Source organism: Leptopilina boulardi, unplaced genomic scaffold (assembly GCF_019393585.1).
Source record: "Leptopilina boulardi isolate dan_hultmark-lab unplaced genomic scaffold, ZJU_Lbou_2.1 LbouV2_223, whole genome shotgun sequence".
NCBI lineage: Eukaryota > Metazoa > Arthropoda > Insecta > Hymenoptera > Figitidae > Leptopilina > Leptopilina boulardi.
The window spans coordinates 516,627-528,273 of record NW_026137778.1 but is presented as its reverse complement, the minus strand read 5'-3'; the positions used below and the strand labels follow the sequence as shown (position 1 = coordinate 528,273).

Sequence of the window (11,647 nt, the reverse complement as noted above, 5' to 3'; positions counted from 1 at the left end):
AATTTATAATTAGCGCATATCTTAATTTAACTTGAGTTTTTTTACATGCAGAAATAAATAGAAATGCTAAAATTAAATGAATTTCATGTGAAACGTGGAAATTTTTATTATTGACTGTATGTATGTATTTGTATTGTAGAATGGTATAGAGCAAAAGAAAAGGAATGGATTTGATTAGTGCAGTACATTTTCCAAATGGCGCATGTACCGCTCAGCTGGAAAATATTCATTTGCGCGAAGTAATAGAGAATGCATTTTTATTTGGCGACTTTTTATAGTATTAACAAAGTGGTGGACACTGTCTCGGTGATTCTATAGGTACGTGAAAGTGAATTCTTTTGTTGATTGATTATTGAATTGAAAATATATTTAGGAAACGGCGTCTTTGTAGCACCTGCCGTTGGACCCTCCTAAACTCGAGACAATCGCTGCTGTCACATCAGACACACAACCGTACCTCTTTGATCTGTCAACAAATAAATTTTGCCTTTTGTACACCACAAATACTTATTTTAAGATATTGTGATTTTACCTTTCATTGTGCAAGTACATGGAATTTAATTACAAGTGCACGCTCGCCATTATAGACAGAAAAAAACTTTCAAATGTATGTACTTTTCAACTCTAAATTTTTTTACAGGTGATTTATTTGTAAATTTTTTTTTCTTTATCTTAGTTTTTCTTCTCAAATGTTGTGACGATTATTGAAAAGTTTGAATTAAAATTAACAAAATAATCATATTGGTTGCTGCTTTGTTCTTGATAATTGTATTAGTTAATAATATCTTTGTCGAGTATTATTACCATTATTATATTATATTATTTTCTATTTGTTGGTACTATTTTAAACGTCAAGTAATATTATTATTTTATTACAGAAAAAATGGAATTTTTATTAGCAATAGTGGCTGTGACGTTATCACATTTTTGCTGCATGTAATCAAAGATGAATGATTTTTTGATTTAATGAGCAACGATCAAGAGAGCAGGGTAAAGACTGTGTAGCGATAGCTTTAGAACTGAAAACCATGGAGGCTGTACGAGACGAGGACCGAGCCAGACGTCTGCGAGCTCTTGAAGATCGCATAAAAGATCCTCGCAGTAATGCAAATATTGATTGTTTATTAGATACCGTACAGGCTCTTGTAGCAGACTGTGATCACCCTAGCGTAAAGCGCATGAAAAACATTGAGACATTCATGAACAGATGTAAGTAAAATGCCTTTTGAGGTATTTCATTTATTGCTATTGATAAGATGACATTAAGACATTTTTCATGTCATTCTAGATGACACGGTTGCTCAAGAAATTCATAAAATGCGAATGCGAACAGATGACTTCAATTTGATAAAAGTTATTGGTCGTGGAGCATTTGGTGAAGTACAGTTAGTCAGACACAAATCCACTCAAAAAGTTTTTGCTATGAAGATTCTCAGCAAATTTGAAATGGTAAGTGTAAATATTTATTAAATATTATCATTTTTTTAGACATCACAGAATGTCACCAATTTTTTATCATTTTCACCTTCCTTTAATTTAATTTAATGTAATTTATTTAGTAAAAATTTGAATTCATTTCCAAATTCAATCGTTTCTAAGTTAAATAGTTTTGATTCTCATTTTCCTGGCAATTTAAAAAAATCCTAATTTCTTTAAGTTAAAAACTTAAATTGAAGGAAATTTTAATTGTTTTAATAAACCTGAAATTCAATTTATGAAAATTTAAAAATACTAGTCCTAATTTTATTGGTAAAAATTAATTGATAGAAATTGAATTTTAAAAAATGTCAATGTGTTTCAATGAATTGGATTAAAATTTGAATAGATACATTTTAAGTAGTCATTTTCGTTACATCTATATTAGGAAATTAATTGGGATTCATTTAATGTTTCTTGCAGATAAAACGATCTGATTCGGCTTTCTTTTGGGAGGAAAGAGATATAATGGCTCACGCAAATTCTGAATGGATTGTTCAACTGCATTTTGCCTTCCAAGATCACAAATATCTTTATATGGTTATGGATTATATGCCAGGTGGTGATTTAGTAAACATGATGTCTAATTATGATGTGCCAGAGAAGTGGGCACAATTCTATTGTGCAGAAGTGGTACTCGCGCTGGATGCGATACATAATATGGGGTTCGTTCATAGAGACGTTAAACCAGACAATATGCTTCTTGATAAGCAAGGTCACTTGAAACTAGCAGACTTTGGTACATGTATGCGAATGGATGCTGTAAGTACTGGGTTTTATTGGGATTTATTTAAATGACAATCATATCAACAATGGATTAATTTCAGGACGGTTTAGTACGCTCCGATACTGCAGTAGGTACACCCGATTATATATCACCCGAAGTACTTCAGTCGCAAGGTGGAGAAGGCGTGTATGGTCGCGAATGCGATTGGTGGTCGGTTGGAGTTTTTCTTTATGAAATGTTAGTTGGTGACACTCCTTTTTATGCAGACTCGCTAGTGGGAACTTATTCAAAAATTATGGATCATCGGAATTCTCTTCATTTTCACGCAGACGTCGACATAACTCCAGCAGCTAAGAGTCTCATTTGTGGATTCCTTACTGATAGGACAAGGCGTTTAGGTAGCAATGGAGTCGATGAAATTAAGAATCATCCATTCTTTAAAAATGATCAATGGACTTTTGACACTTTGAGAGAAAGTGTCCCACCAGTGGTGCCAGAATTGTCAGGTGACGATGACACGAGTAATTTTGATGACTTGGAAAAGGAAGACGGTCCAGAAGAGAGTTTCCCCATTCCGAAAGCATTTTCGGGAAATCATTTACCATTTATTGGATTTACTTACTCGGGAGATTATCAGTTAATGGTTAATAACAGTAGAGAATCAGTCGATGGTCTTGAGAATCATATCAACAATGGTATCAGTGATGAAGGGAGAATAGCACAGTTAGAAAATTTACTCGAACGAGAGAGACGGCAGATGGAAAATTTAGAAATAAGACATCGAACTTTAACAGCTCAATTGGAGGCACTTACTGAGCGAGAAGCTCAACTCAGAGAGGAGGCAGGTAGAGCTGATAAGGAATTGGCACTTTTAAGACATAGTCATAAAGAAGCACAACGACGTGTTGAACAGGAAGCGGATGTTCGTAGAAAAGCAGAGGCGTTACTTATGGAGTTGAAGAAAAAATTCGACGAGGAGCAAACGAGGAGAGTGAGGGATGCAAGCAATTCACAACAAACGTCTGAACGCATCACTAGTTTAGAGAAACAGGTTAAAGAGATGCAAGCGAAACTTGAAAGAGAAACAGAAACGGTGAGCAGGTTGCGAAAACAATCAACAGAAGTAACTGTCGCTCGACAAGCGGCAGAACAAATGGCCAATGAATTACAAATGGCTAGAACTCAATTACAGGCGCAAAGGGATTCCTTACAACAAGAAGTTGCAGCCTTACAGGTAAAGATTCTCATTTAAAAAATTCTCAATTTAAAATTAGAATGTGTGCTTTATAAAAAGAGATTATTATTTTTAATTAGGGTCAATTGTCAAAAGAAAGAAGTTCCCGGTCTCAAGCATCTTCCTTCACTGCCGAACTGGAAACAAAACTTTCGGCTTTACATCAGGAACTTGAACACAGTCGTGAAAGAGAAGGAAAAGCTACTTTAGATAACAGGCAACTGAACGAAAGGATTTCAGAACTAGAAAAAGAGGCAGCTACCTTAACTCTTGAATTGAAAGCAGCACAAGCTAGATATGATCAAGAAGTCGTAGCTCATCAGGAGACAGAAAGGTCGAGAATGCTCTCAAAAGAAGAAGCTAATCTCGAAGTTGTTAAAGGTAACAATGTTTTATTTTTCCATCTAAAATGATTTGAAATTTTTAATTTTCTAATTTGATTGTATTGAATTTCATTAACATAATTCGCTCTTTATATATTAATTTAGCTCTGCAAGCAAAATTAAATGAAGAAAAGTGCGGTAGGCAACGAGCAGAATCTCTCGCTCAAGAAAAAGAACGCCAAACTTCCATGTTATCTGTGGACTATCGGCAAATTCAGCAACGTTTACAGAAACTTGAAGGCGAACATCGACAAGAAGTGGAGAAAGTCAAAGTACTGCAAGGTCAAGCAGACCAGGAACAACAGAAGAGGAACAATTTACAAACAGAATTAGCTCAACAATCGTCTGAAGCTGGACGATTACGAGCTCGAGAACAACAATTGATGGATGAGGTTGCGCAGTTAAGAGAATCAAAACGACAAATCGAGGAAGAATTACACCATTTGAAAACCCAAAGAAACGTCGATCAACTTCAAATGAAAGAACTTCAAGAACAACTGGAAGCTGAAGCATATTTCTCGGTAAAAAATTGATTTTTTCAAACTATTTTCTCTTTTTTTCTTCATTTATGATATTAAAATTGTATTCTTTTCCTTTATACAGACTTTATATAAAACACAGACCCAAGAGCTCCGTGAAGAGCTTGATGATAAAACCAGATCACATCAAGAACTAGAAGAAGAACGAAATTCATTTTGTCATCAACTCGAACTTGCTCTTGCTAGAGGAGATGCTGAAGCTTTAGCAAGATCAATTGCTGAAGAAACAGTGGCTGATTTAGAAAAAGAAAGGACTATGAAAGAATTAGAATTTAAAGACAGTATAGCCAAACATCATCAAGAATTAAATGCAAAAGAGCAAATGGTCAATAGATTAAAGGATAATGAATTAGAAATGAAGAAAACAGTAGATCAATATTTAAAAGAGAAGGAAGACTTAAATAAACGTTACAAAGAAATTCAGGACCAACTCAACAAAGAACAATCAAATGTCGATGAAATTGAAAGACTAAGCAGCAAACTGAAGACAGAACAGCTTCTCAAGTTACAAGCTGTAAATAAATTGGCAGAAATAGTGAATCGAAAAGATTTGTCAATTGGTGGAAAGACGAAAAATAAAGCATCTTCTGCGGATTTAAGGAAAAAAGAAAAAGAATGTCGAAGGCTTCAACAAGAACTCACGCAAGAAAGAGAGAAATACGGGCAATTGGCTGCTAAATGGCAAAAAGATCTCCAGGATTTGCAAGTTTGTATAATTTCATTTCAATATATTAATAGGGGCTAAAGGCAGTCATTGTTTTACTAAAAACTTGAACGTCTTTAGCCCCGTGTCGCTTACGTTACTTTTTATTCCAAAGGCACAAACGTATCGATATTTGGTCCAATCGTTAAAAAATGTACATTTATAACAAATTTATATGACTGTACTTTGTATGACTTGTTTTGCGCTTTTATTTTAGGCACAACTTGTTGAAGAAAATCAGTCCAAGTTGAAGCTTCAAATGGAACTTGATTCGAAGGACTCTGAAATAGAAACACTTCAAATGAAAATAACGTCCATTAATTCAGAGACGGCTAGCGTTTCGTCTGTAGAAAACGATGGAGAAGACTCGGTTTTGTCCGAGCATGGTGCCATGAGATTAGAGGGTTGGTTAAATATTCCCAATAAGCAAAACATTAAAAGACACGGTTGGAAGAAACAATACGTCGTTGTGTCATCGAAGAAAATTATTTTTTATAATAGTGAAAGCGACAAAATTAATGCTGATCCTGTTTTGATATTGGATTTGAGTAAAGTTTTTCATGTTAGATCTGTTACTCAAGAAGACGTGATTCGAGCCGATGCCAAAGATATTCCTAGGATATTTCAGGTATTTAGTCTTGTTAAATGTAAAAAAAAAACTATTTTCTGTTTTACTTTAATTCTTAATGTTTAGTTGTTATATGCTGGTGAAGGCGAAGCAAGACGCCCTGGTGACGAAGGTAATTCTTTGCCAGGAGTGGAACTTCCTCAATTGACTGATAAATCGATTCCTCAACCACTTAAAGGCCATGAATTTATTTCCATTTCCTATCACATGCCAACGACTTGTGAAGTATGTTCAAAGCAATTGTGGCATATGTTTCGTCCACCACCTGCTCTTGAGTGTAGAAGTAAGTTGTTTTTATTCACAGTTTTATCAAATTTAGAATTAAGTGCCTATTTAAATAATAATATAATTTAGATTTTTATAGTTTTTCTTCAGATTCAAGTTCTTTGAGTGCTGAAAATAAGATTTAAAAAAAAACTTTACATTCACATTCCTGCATCGGTCGGCCAGTCAAAATAAAAGTTAGTCCAAAAAACTCTGAAGAGTAATTCAGTAAAGGTGTAAACAATTTTATTTTTAACACTTTGAATCATTAAAAGTTGAATTTAAAGTGAAGATTAAAAATTTCTCACACTAAAAAAAATTGTCAAATTTTAAGTTAAATGTTTACATTTTCACGGAGTTTAAATACATAAAAATTTGTTTTTTTATTTAAAGGAGATTTGAAATTAAATAATTCGACTAACTTTTGTTCCGATTGTTTGTCAGTTTCTTAAAACAGCTCTTTTTCATATTTTTTTAACCCATTGTTATTAGCTATCAAAAAAGAAATTCGGGAAATTTGAAAATAATAATTCGCTAGAAAAACTGAGTATATGAAAAAAGAGAAACGTTGTATAGTATTTTTTTTAGTGAACTAATAATTCTGGCAGATACAGTAAGCTATTAATATAATTTTTAGGATGTCATATAAAAGTTCATAAGGAGCATTTAGATAAAAAAGAAAACGCCATAGCTCCGTGCAAATTGCATTATGATCCTAATAGCGCTCGAGAATTATTGGTTCTCGCGGGAAGTCCTGATGATCAGAAATATTGGGTAACACGATTATCGAGAAGAATTCAAAAGTATGGATACAAAGCAAATTCACACATGGATGGAGCAGGACAACGTGTTTCACCAAGGTAGCGTAGCAGAGCAGCTCAACTGGGAACTAAATTGCTCTTTTGTGTTGTGTCATCGCATGATTGGGTGTAGAGAGGTTAGAGTTGTTTTTATCCCTTTCAACCCATATTGGCAAAGATTTACCTCATAAACTCAATTAACATATTTAGTTTTTATTATTTCACTTTTTGTCATTTTCATATTTAATTATTACTTTTCTCATGCAAATTAAATATATTTTTTGCAACACTAACCTCTAAAGTTAAATTTGACACACCGAAAAGTGTGTGTAAAGAAGATCTTTTTCAAACGGTGTGTAAAGTGATTTACTTTACGCACTGAAATTTCTCTCACATAATATAAGGATTGTTTTAGACCATACAAAACCACAAAATTAAAAAACGAACTTTACTTTTAAATTTATACACTCCTGCTTAATGATAATTTTCCTGATCGAAATTATTCTAATAGAGAGTTGGAATTCTTCATAATAGGTACTTAACTTTAGAGGTGGGTGTTGCAAAAAATGTTGTATGATACACGTGTGTAAATCACTCACTTTACGCACTTGTATCATAAATAACTATTTTTCCATTTTTTTATTACGTACCAATTTTCGATAAAACAAATTTTATTTTTTCTGCATGTTAGTAGATCCTACTTAAATTTAAATCAAAAGGTCTTTAATATTAACATTTTTTAAAATTTATATTTAATATATATAGGTATATTTTTCAGATTCTATTTTGTTTAATTCAAAGTTTTAAAATTCATCTTTTAACCTATTGGTGAATATTCTAATTACATTTTATCCAAAGTTATATATATACTTTTTAAAAATAAAAAATATTGTTAAAACAATTTTTACGTTTCAAAAATTAAAACGTTTCTTTTTGGATAATTTTAGTTTAAAATTTTTATATTAAGTTATGATGTATTCTAAAAAAGTTATAGTTATTCAATCTTTATTACGGAATCAACAATTTTTAAATTTTGAATTGTTGGACAGTTTTAATTTTTAATTGAAAAATGTTATTTTCTTTGATAAAAATATAAACATTTCTTGATGCTACTATTTAGAAATGAACTTTTAAAAAATATTACGTAAGTAAAAATAAATTTGATTTGTCCTGATTTAAATCTTCCAATGAAAATACAACTCATTTCCTTAATTGTCATAAAAGTGTATCATTTCATGTTTATTGTTTGTAATGCTTGTTTGGAACTTTTAAAAGAAGCATGAGATTCTACTTTGTTATCAAGGGGCGTCCTTTTAAATTCTTTTTGTCTCTTCTGTAAAGTGTTGTTCGTTTTGAATTACGTGCGAAATTTGTATTGCATTTGTTCGTTTGGCTTTAGTTTATATAAAATTTGTTTAGTCGCATAAATGATTAACTATCCTAATTACAGAGAATCTACGAGGTCAACGCTCAAGCCTTATTTGTCAGTACAACAAAGATCTGCTACATTACCTGCGAATGCGAGTATGGGCAAGTGACTGCCATTAATTCGATGACATTTTTTAGTGTCGTCACTCATGTGTCAATAAAACGACAAACTTTTGTTTGTTGACTACAATGCCCAATCAAATCAGATAATCGTAATTTATCTACTACTGTGCCACGTATGTGATTTTTCACTTGAGAATTATTGCAAAATCTGTAAAAATGTAATCTTTTCCATAATATTTTTACACTTTTCGTACGAACGTTTACTAAATAACTTTTATAGCTGAAAAGTAGTCTTGTATTTTTGTCATAATTATATTTTTTCATCAAGACAAATACACCTGAGCTCATGTTTGCATAAATCGCATAAATTTTTTCACTTCATCGTTCAAATTATTGAATGTTTAAGACAGCTATTTTTCTATTCGTTTTATATAAATAATGATCTTTCTAAAAGGTATACAGATAAAAGAATAGGCTGTACAATAATTTTAGAATTCTTATCCTTTCAAAAGTAATCCACATATGTGCTTTAACTAGTGATTTTAATGCATTTGTAAAATTGGGGAAAAAGATTTTCATTTACAAAACTTGAGGGTCGACATATATTTTTTTAATGGTTTAATCGTGCAAATAGACGTATAGTTTGCAAAATATGTACGAAAACGGAAAAATACAATACTTTTGCTTACTATTTGTACTTATCAAAAATAATTCATGTTACAATATTATTGAATAAATACTATTTTTGCGCTTAGTAATGTACTGAACAATATATTATCAAACAAGAACTTTAAAAATTGTAAATACAATTGAAATTTCACAAAAAATTGAATACACAAGAACAAACAAATAAACAATCAAATTTGATTTATCTTAATTTCTAGAAAAATTTTAATATTGTTATAAACAATAATTTGTGTGTACATATGTATTTTCACACTTCGAATTGTAACTTAATCAATGTGTTAATTAACTATGTAAAAATGAAGTTAATTAAAGACACAAAGCCGAAATAAATTTCTGTTAACACTTTAAAACAGAAAAAACTATTAATTGTTTTTACAAAATAATGAAATTAGTACATTACTTTTGTGCAGAGAGCGTACGATTTTCAGATGACACAAATTGAAAGAATATTTATTTTTTTTCATACGAATTTGCTATTGGAAGAAAATTTTATGAATTATTTGGGAGAAGAAACATCTGATCGTGAGCTTTGTATAGTAAGAATAATTTATAATCTAATCTTTAAAGATTTACATTAATATATAATAATAATAATAATGATAATAATAGTAATAGTAAAATTTATAATATTTGAGAAGAGCTGTAATTATTCAAAGAATCTCTGAATTTCATGAGTAAGGTTTAACTTGGGCCAAATTCAGTAATCAATAACTGTCTTATCTGTTTATATCTCAATCACTGGTGCTTCCTTTCGAGGATAAGACATATACATGCTGTTAATCCTAAGTCGAACATACGTAATTGTTTTCGACAGTTTTTATATCACATAACTTTTAAGAAAAGAGTAGAAAGTACGTATCTTTTCTTGCGTTTTGTGAAGCTTGCAAAAAGCGCTTTAAAGGATACGTACTTTTTTTTAAAAAAAAAAAAAAAAAAAAAAGTTTTGCTATTTCCAAACTGTACAAAACGCAAATATACTTATGTATTCAACTTTGGATGAACAATTACAATTTTAATGTGAAATGTTTACTGATTATAATGTGCCTTTTCCTGTTTGTTTCTTATTGAAAATTAAAAATGTCAGTTCATTGGAACTTGCTAAGTATAGTACATATACAGACGAAAAAGAGAGAGAATTATAGTGAATTTGTTGCTACATGTTATGGTTTAGTCATTTACAACTTGTATATTTATAATATTACGATTAAAACTATTTTGTAGATAATATATCAAATTGGCTATGACTTTCCTATACTTATATAAAAATTATTACACATAACTACTCTACAGCAGTAGAGTTGAGAATTAAAAAAACTACTTCTAGCTAGCCGCGATTAAAAACAGTTATTTACAACTAACATTTCCCGTTAACTGACTGAGACATATTTTTTTATTTATATTTTGTTACTTCCACAATTTTTTGTACAATAGAGATTTCTAATTGACATTAATACGATAAGTACCAAAATACACACATATATATATATATATATATTTAAAACAATAAAAATAATAATTTTTTTTCATTTGCGAACGACTTTTGCGAGACTACTCCTTTATTTTGAGATCATATAATTAATGAATGTCCCCAACTGCAGTTGCCATTTTTCTGCAGTAAAATAAAAAAAAATTATTTATAATTTTAAATTTAATTGTTAATTATTTATCAATTTAAAACGGAAAAAAATGATGTAAGTATATGATATATTTTTTATTTGTTTGATAACAAAGAACGATTGTTTTCGTTTGCAATAATGTTTTAAAATTAAATGCATCAATTTTGGTGAAAATGTCAAATTGACTAATGAAAAAAGAGTTTCACTTTATTTCGAGAAATTAACTTTTCAACTTGGAATATTACACGGAAAGTGCATCATATTCTATTTAACACAAAATGAAATCATCTATAATTACCAGAAGATTTGTTTAAGAAAATAATATACCTACATATTTTTGGCAATAAAGAAATTCAAATAGCCTCCCAAGGACCTCCAAAACCTTGTCTGAATCCGCCACTATTAATGGAACAACATACCAAGATTGCTGTAAGATTGACGCGTAAGGTTTGTATGTACAATATTAAAGCCAATAGAAAGTAAAGTTGTTATACAGCTGAGTTTATTTTTATAAAATTCAACAATTACACGAAACAATATTCGAGGAGTAAAAGATAACTGGATTTAAGAGAAAAATATTCGCAAAATTAACAATTAACTCTGAAAAGGTCGCGGTAAAAAGGCTTGAATTTAAAAGAATTAAAATTTTCTTATATTCTTTGAAGTTTTTAATTTATTTACTTATTCTTTTAAATCCCGTAACCAATCTTTTAATTGAGGAGCCGGATCGTAGAACCGATTCTTCACTAATGCGCAAGTCCCCCGCGCAGCTGAAAGCTGGCTCACTTGAGGGACTCCGGAGAGAGCGAAGAATCGGTTCTACGATCCGGCTCCTCAATTATAATCTTCAAAATTGGAAAAAAATTAGAAAATATTAATTCTTTTCCATTCTAAAATATTTCCTTTTACGTAGTGGAATTGATCTATTATTTTAAAAAATTTTTTTCAATTTCATGACAGTTTGATTTGAAAAGATTAATTCATTTCTTTTTTTTCTCGAAGAGAATTAAAAGGAACGCAAATTTACTTATTATTTCTACTTCATTCTACATAACTAAACGTCAAGTGTTCGAGTGTGCATAACTATGTTTTTAAAAAA

The 11,647-nt window shown here is 30.7% G+C and overlaps 1 protein-coding gene across 5 annotated transcripts; it reads left to right on the top strand.

Annotated features, from left to right (window-relative positions):
• The first annotated feature begins 117 nt into the window (after nucleotides 1-117).
• On the top strand, nucleotides 118-10,166 carry LOC127279795 (rho-associated protein kinase 1). Of its 5 annotated transcripts, none has more exons than XR_007842697.1 (13): nucleotides 118-318; nucleotides 374-607; nucleotides 879-1,209; nucleotides 1,289-1,449; nucleotides 1,900-2,238; nucleotides 2,304-3,437; nucleotides 3,518-3,818; nucleotides 3,926-4,341; nucleotides 4,424-5,065; nucleotides 5,280-5,690; nucleotides 5,757-5,973; nucleotides 6,592-6,891; nucleotides 8,205-10,166. XR_007842697.1 is itself a non-coding variant. In XM_051302379.1 (13 exons), exons 3-13 carry the CDS (start codon nucleotides 1,029-1,031, stop codon nucleotides 8,290-8,292), a joined length of 4,113 nt encoding a protein of 1,370 aa, XP_051158336.1. In that variant the 5' UTR covers nucleotides 128-318; nucleotides 392-607; nucleotides 879-1,028; the 3' UTR covers nucleotides 8,293-10,166. The 5 variants fall into 5 exon arrangements, 4 of the variants coding, with proteins under 4 accessions (XP_051158336.1, XP_051158334.1, XP_051158335.1 ...); XM_051302379.1 differs by having other exon boundaries at nucleotides 128-318; nucleotides 392-607; nucleotides 6,592-6,814; XM_051302377.1 differs by having other exon boundaries at nucleotides 128-318; nucleotides 6,592-6,814.
• Nucleotides 10,167-11,647: the final 1,481 nt, after the last annotated feature.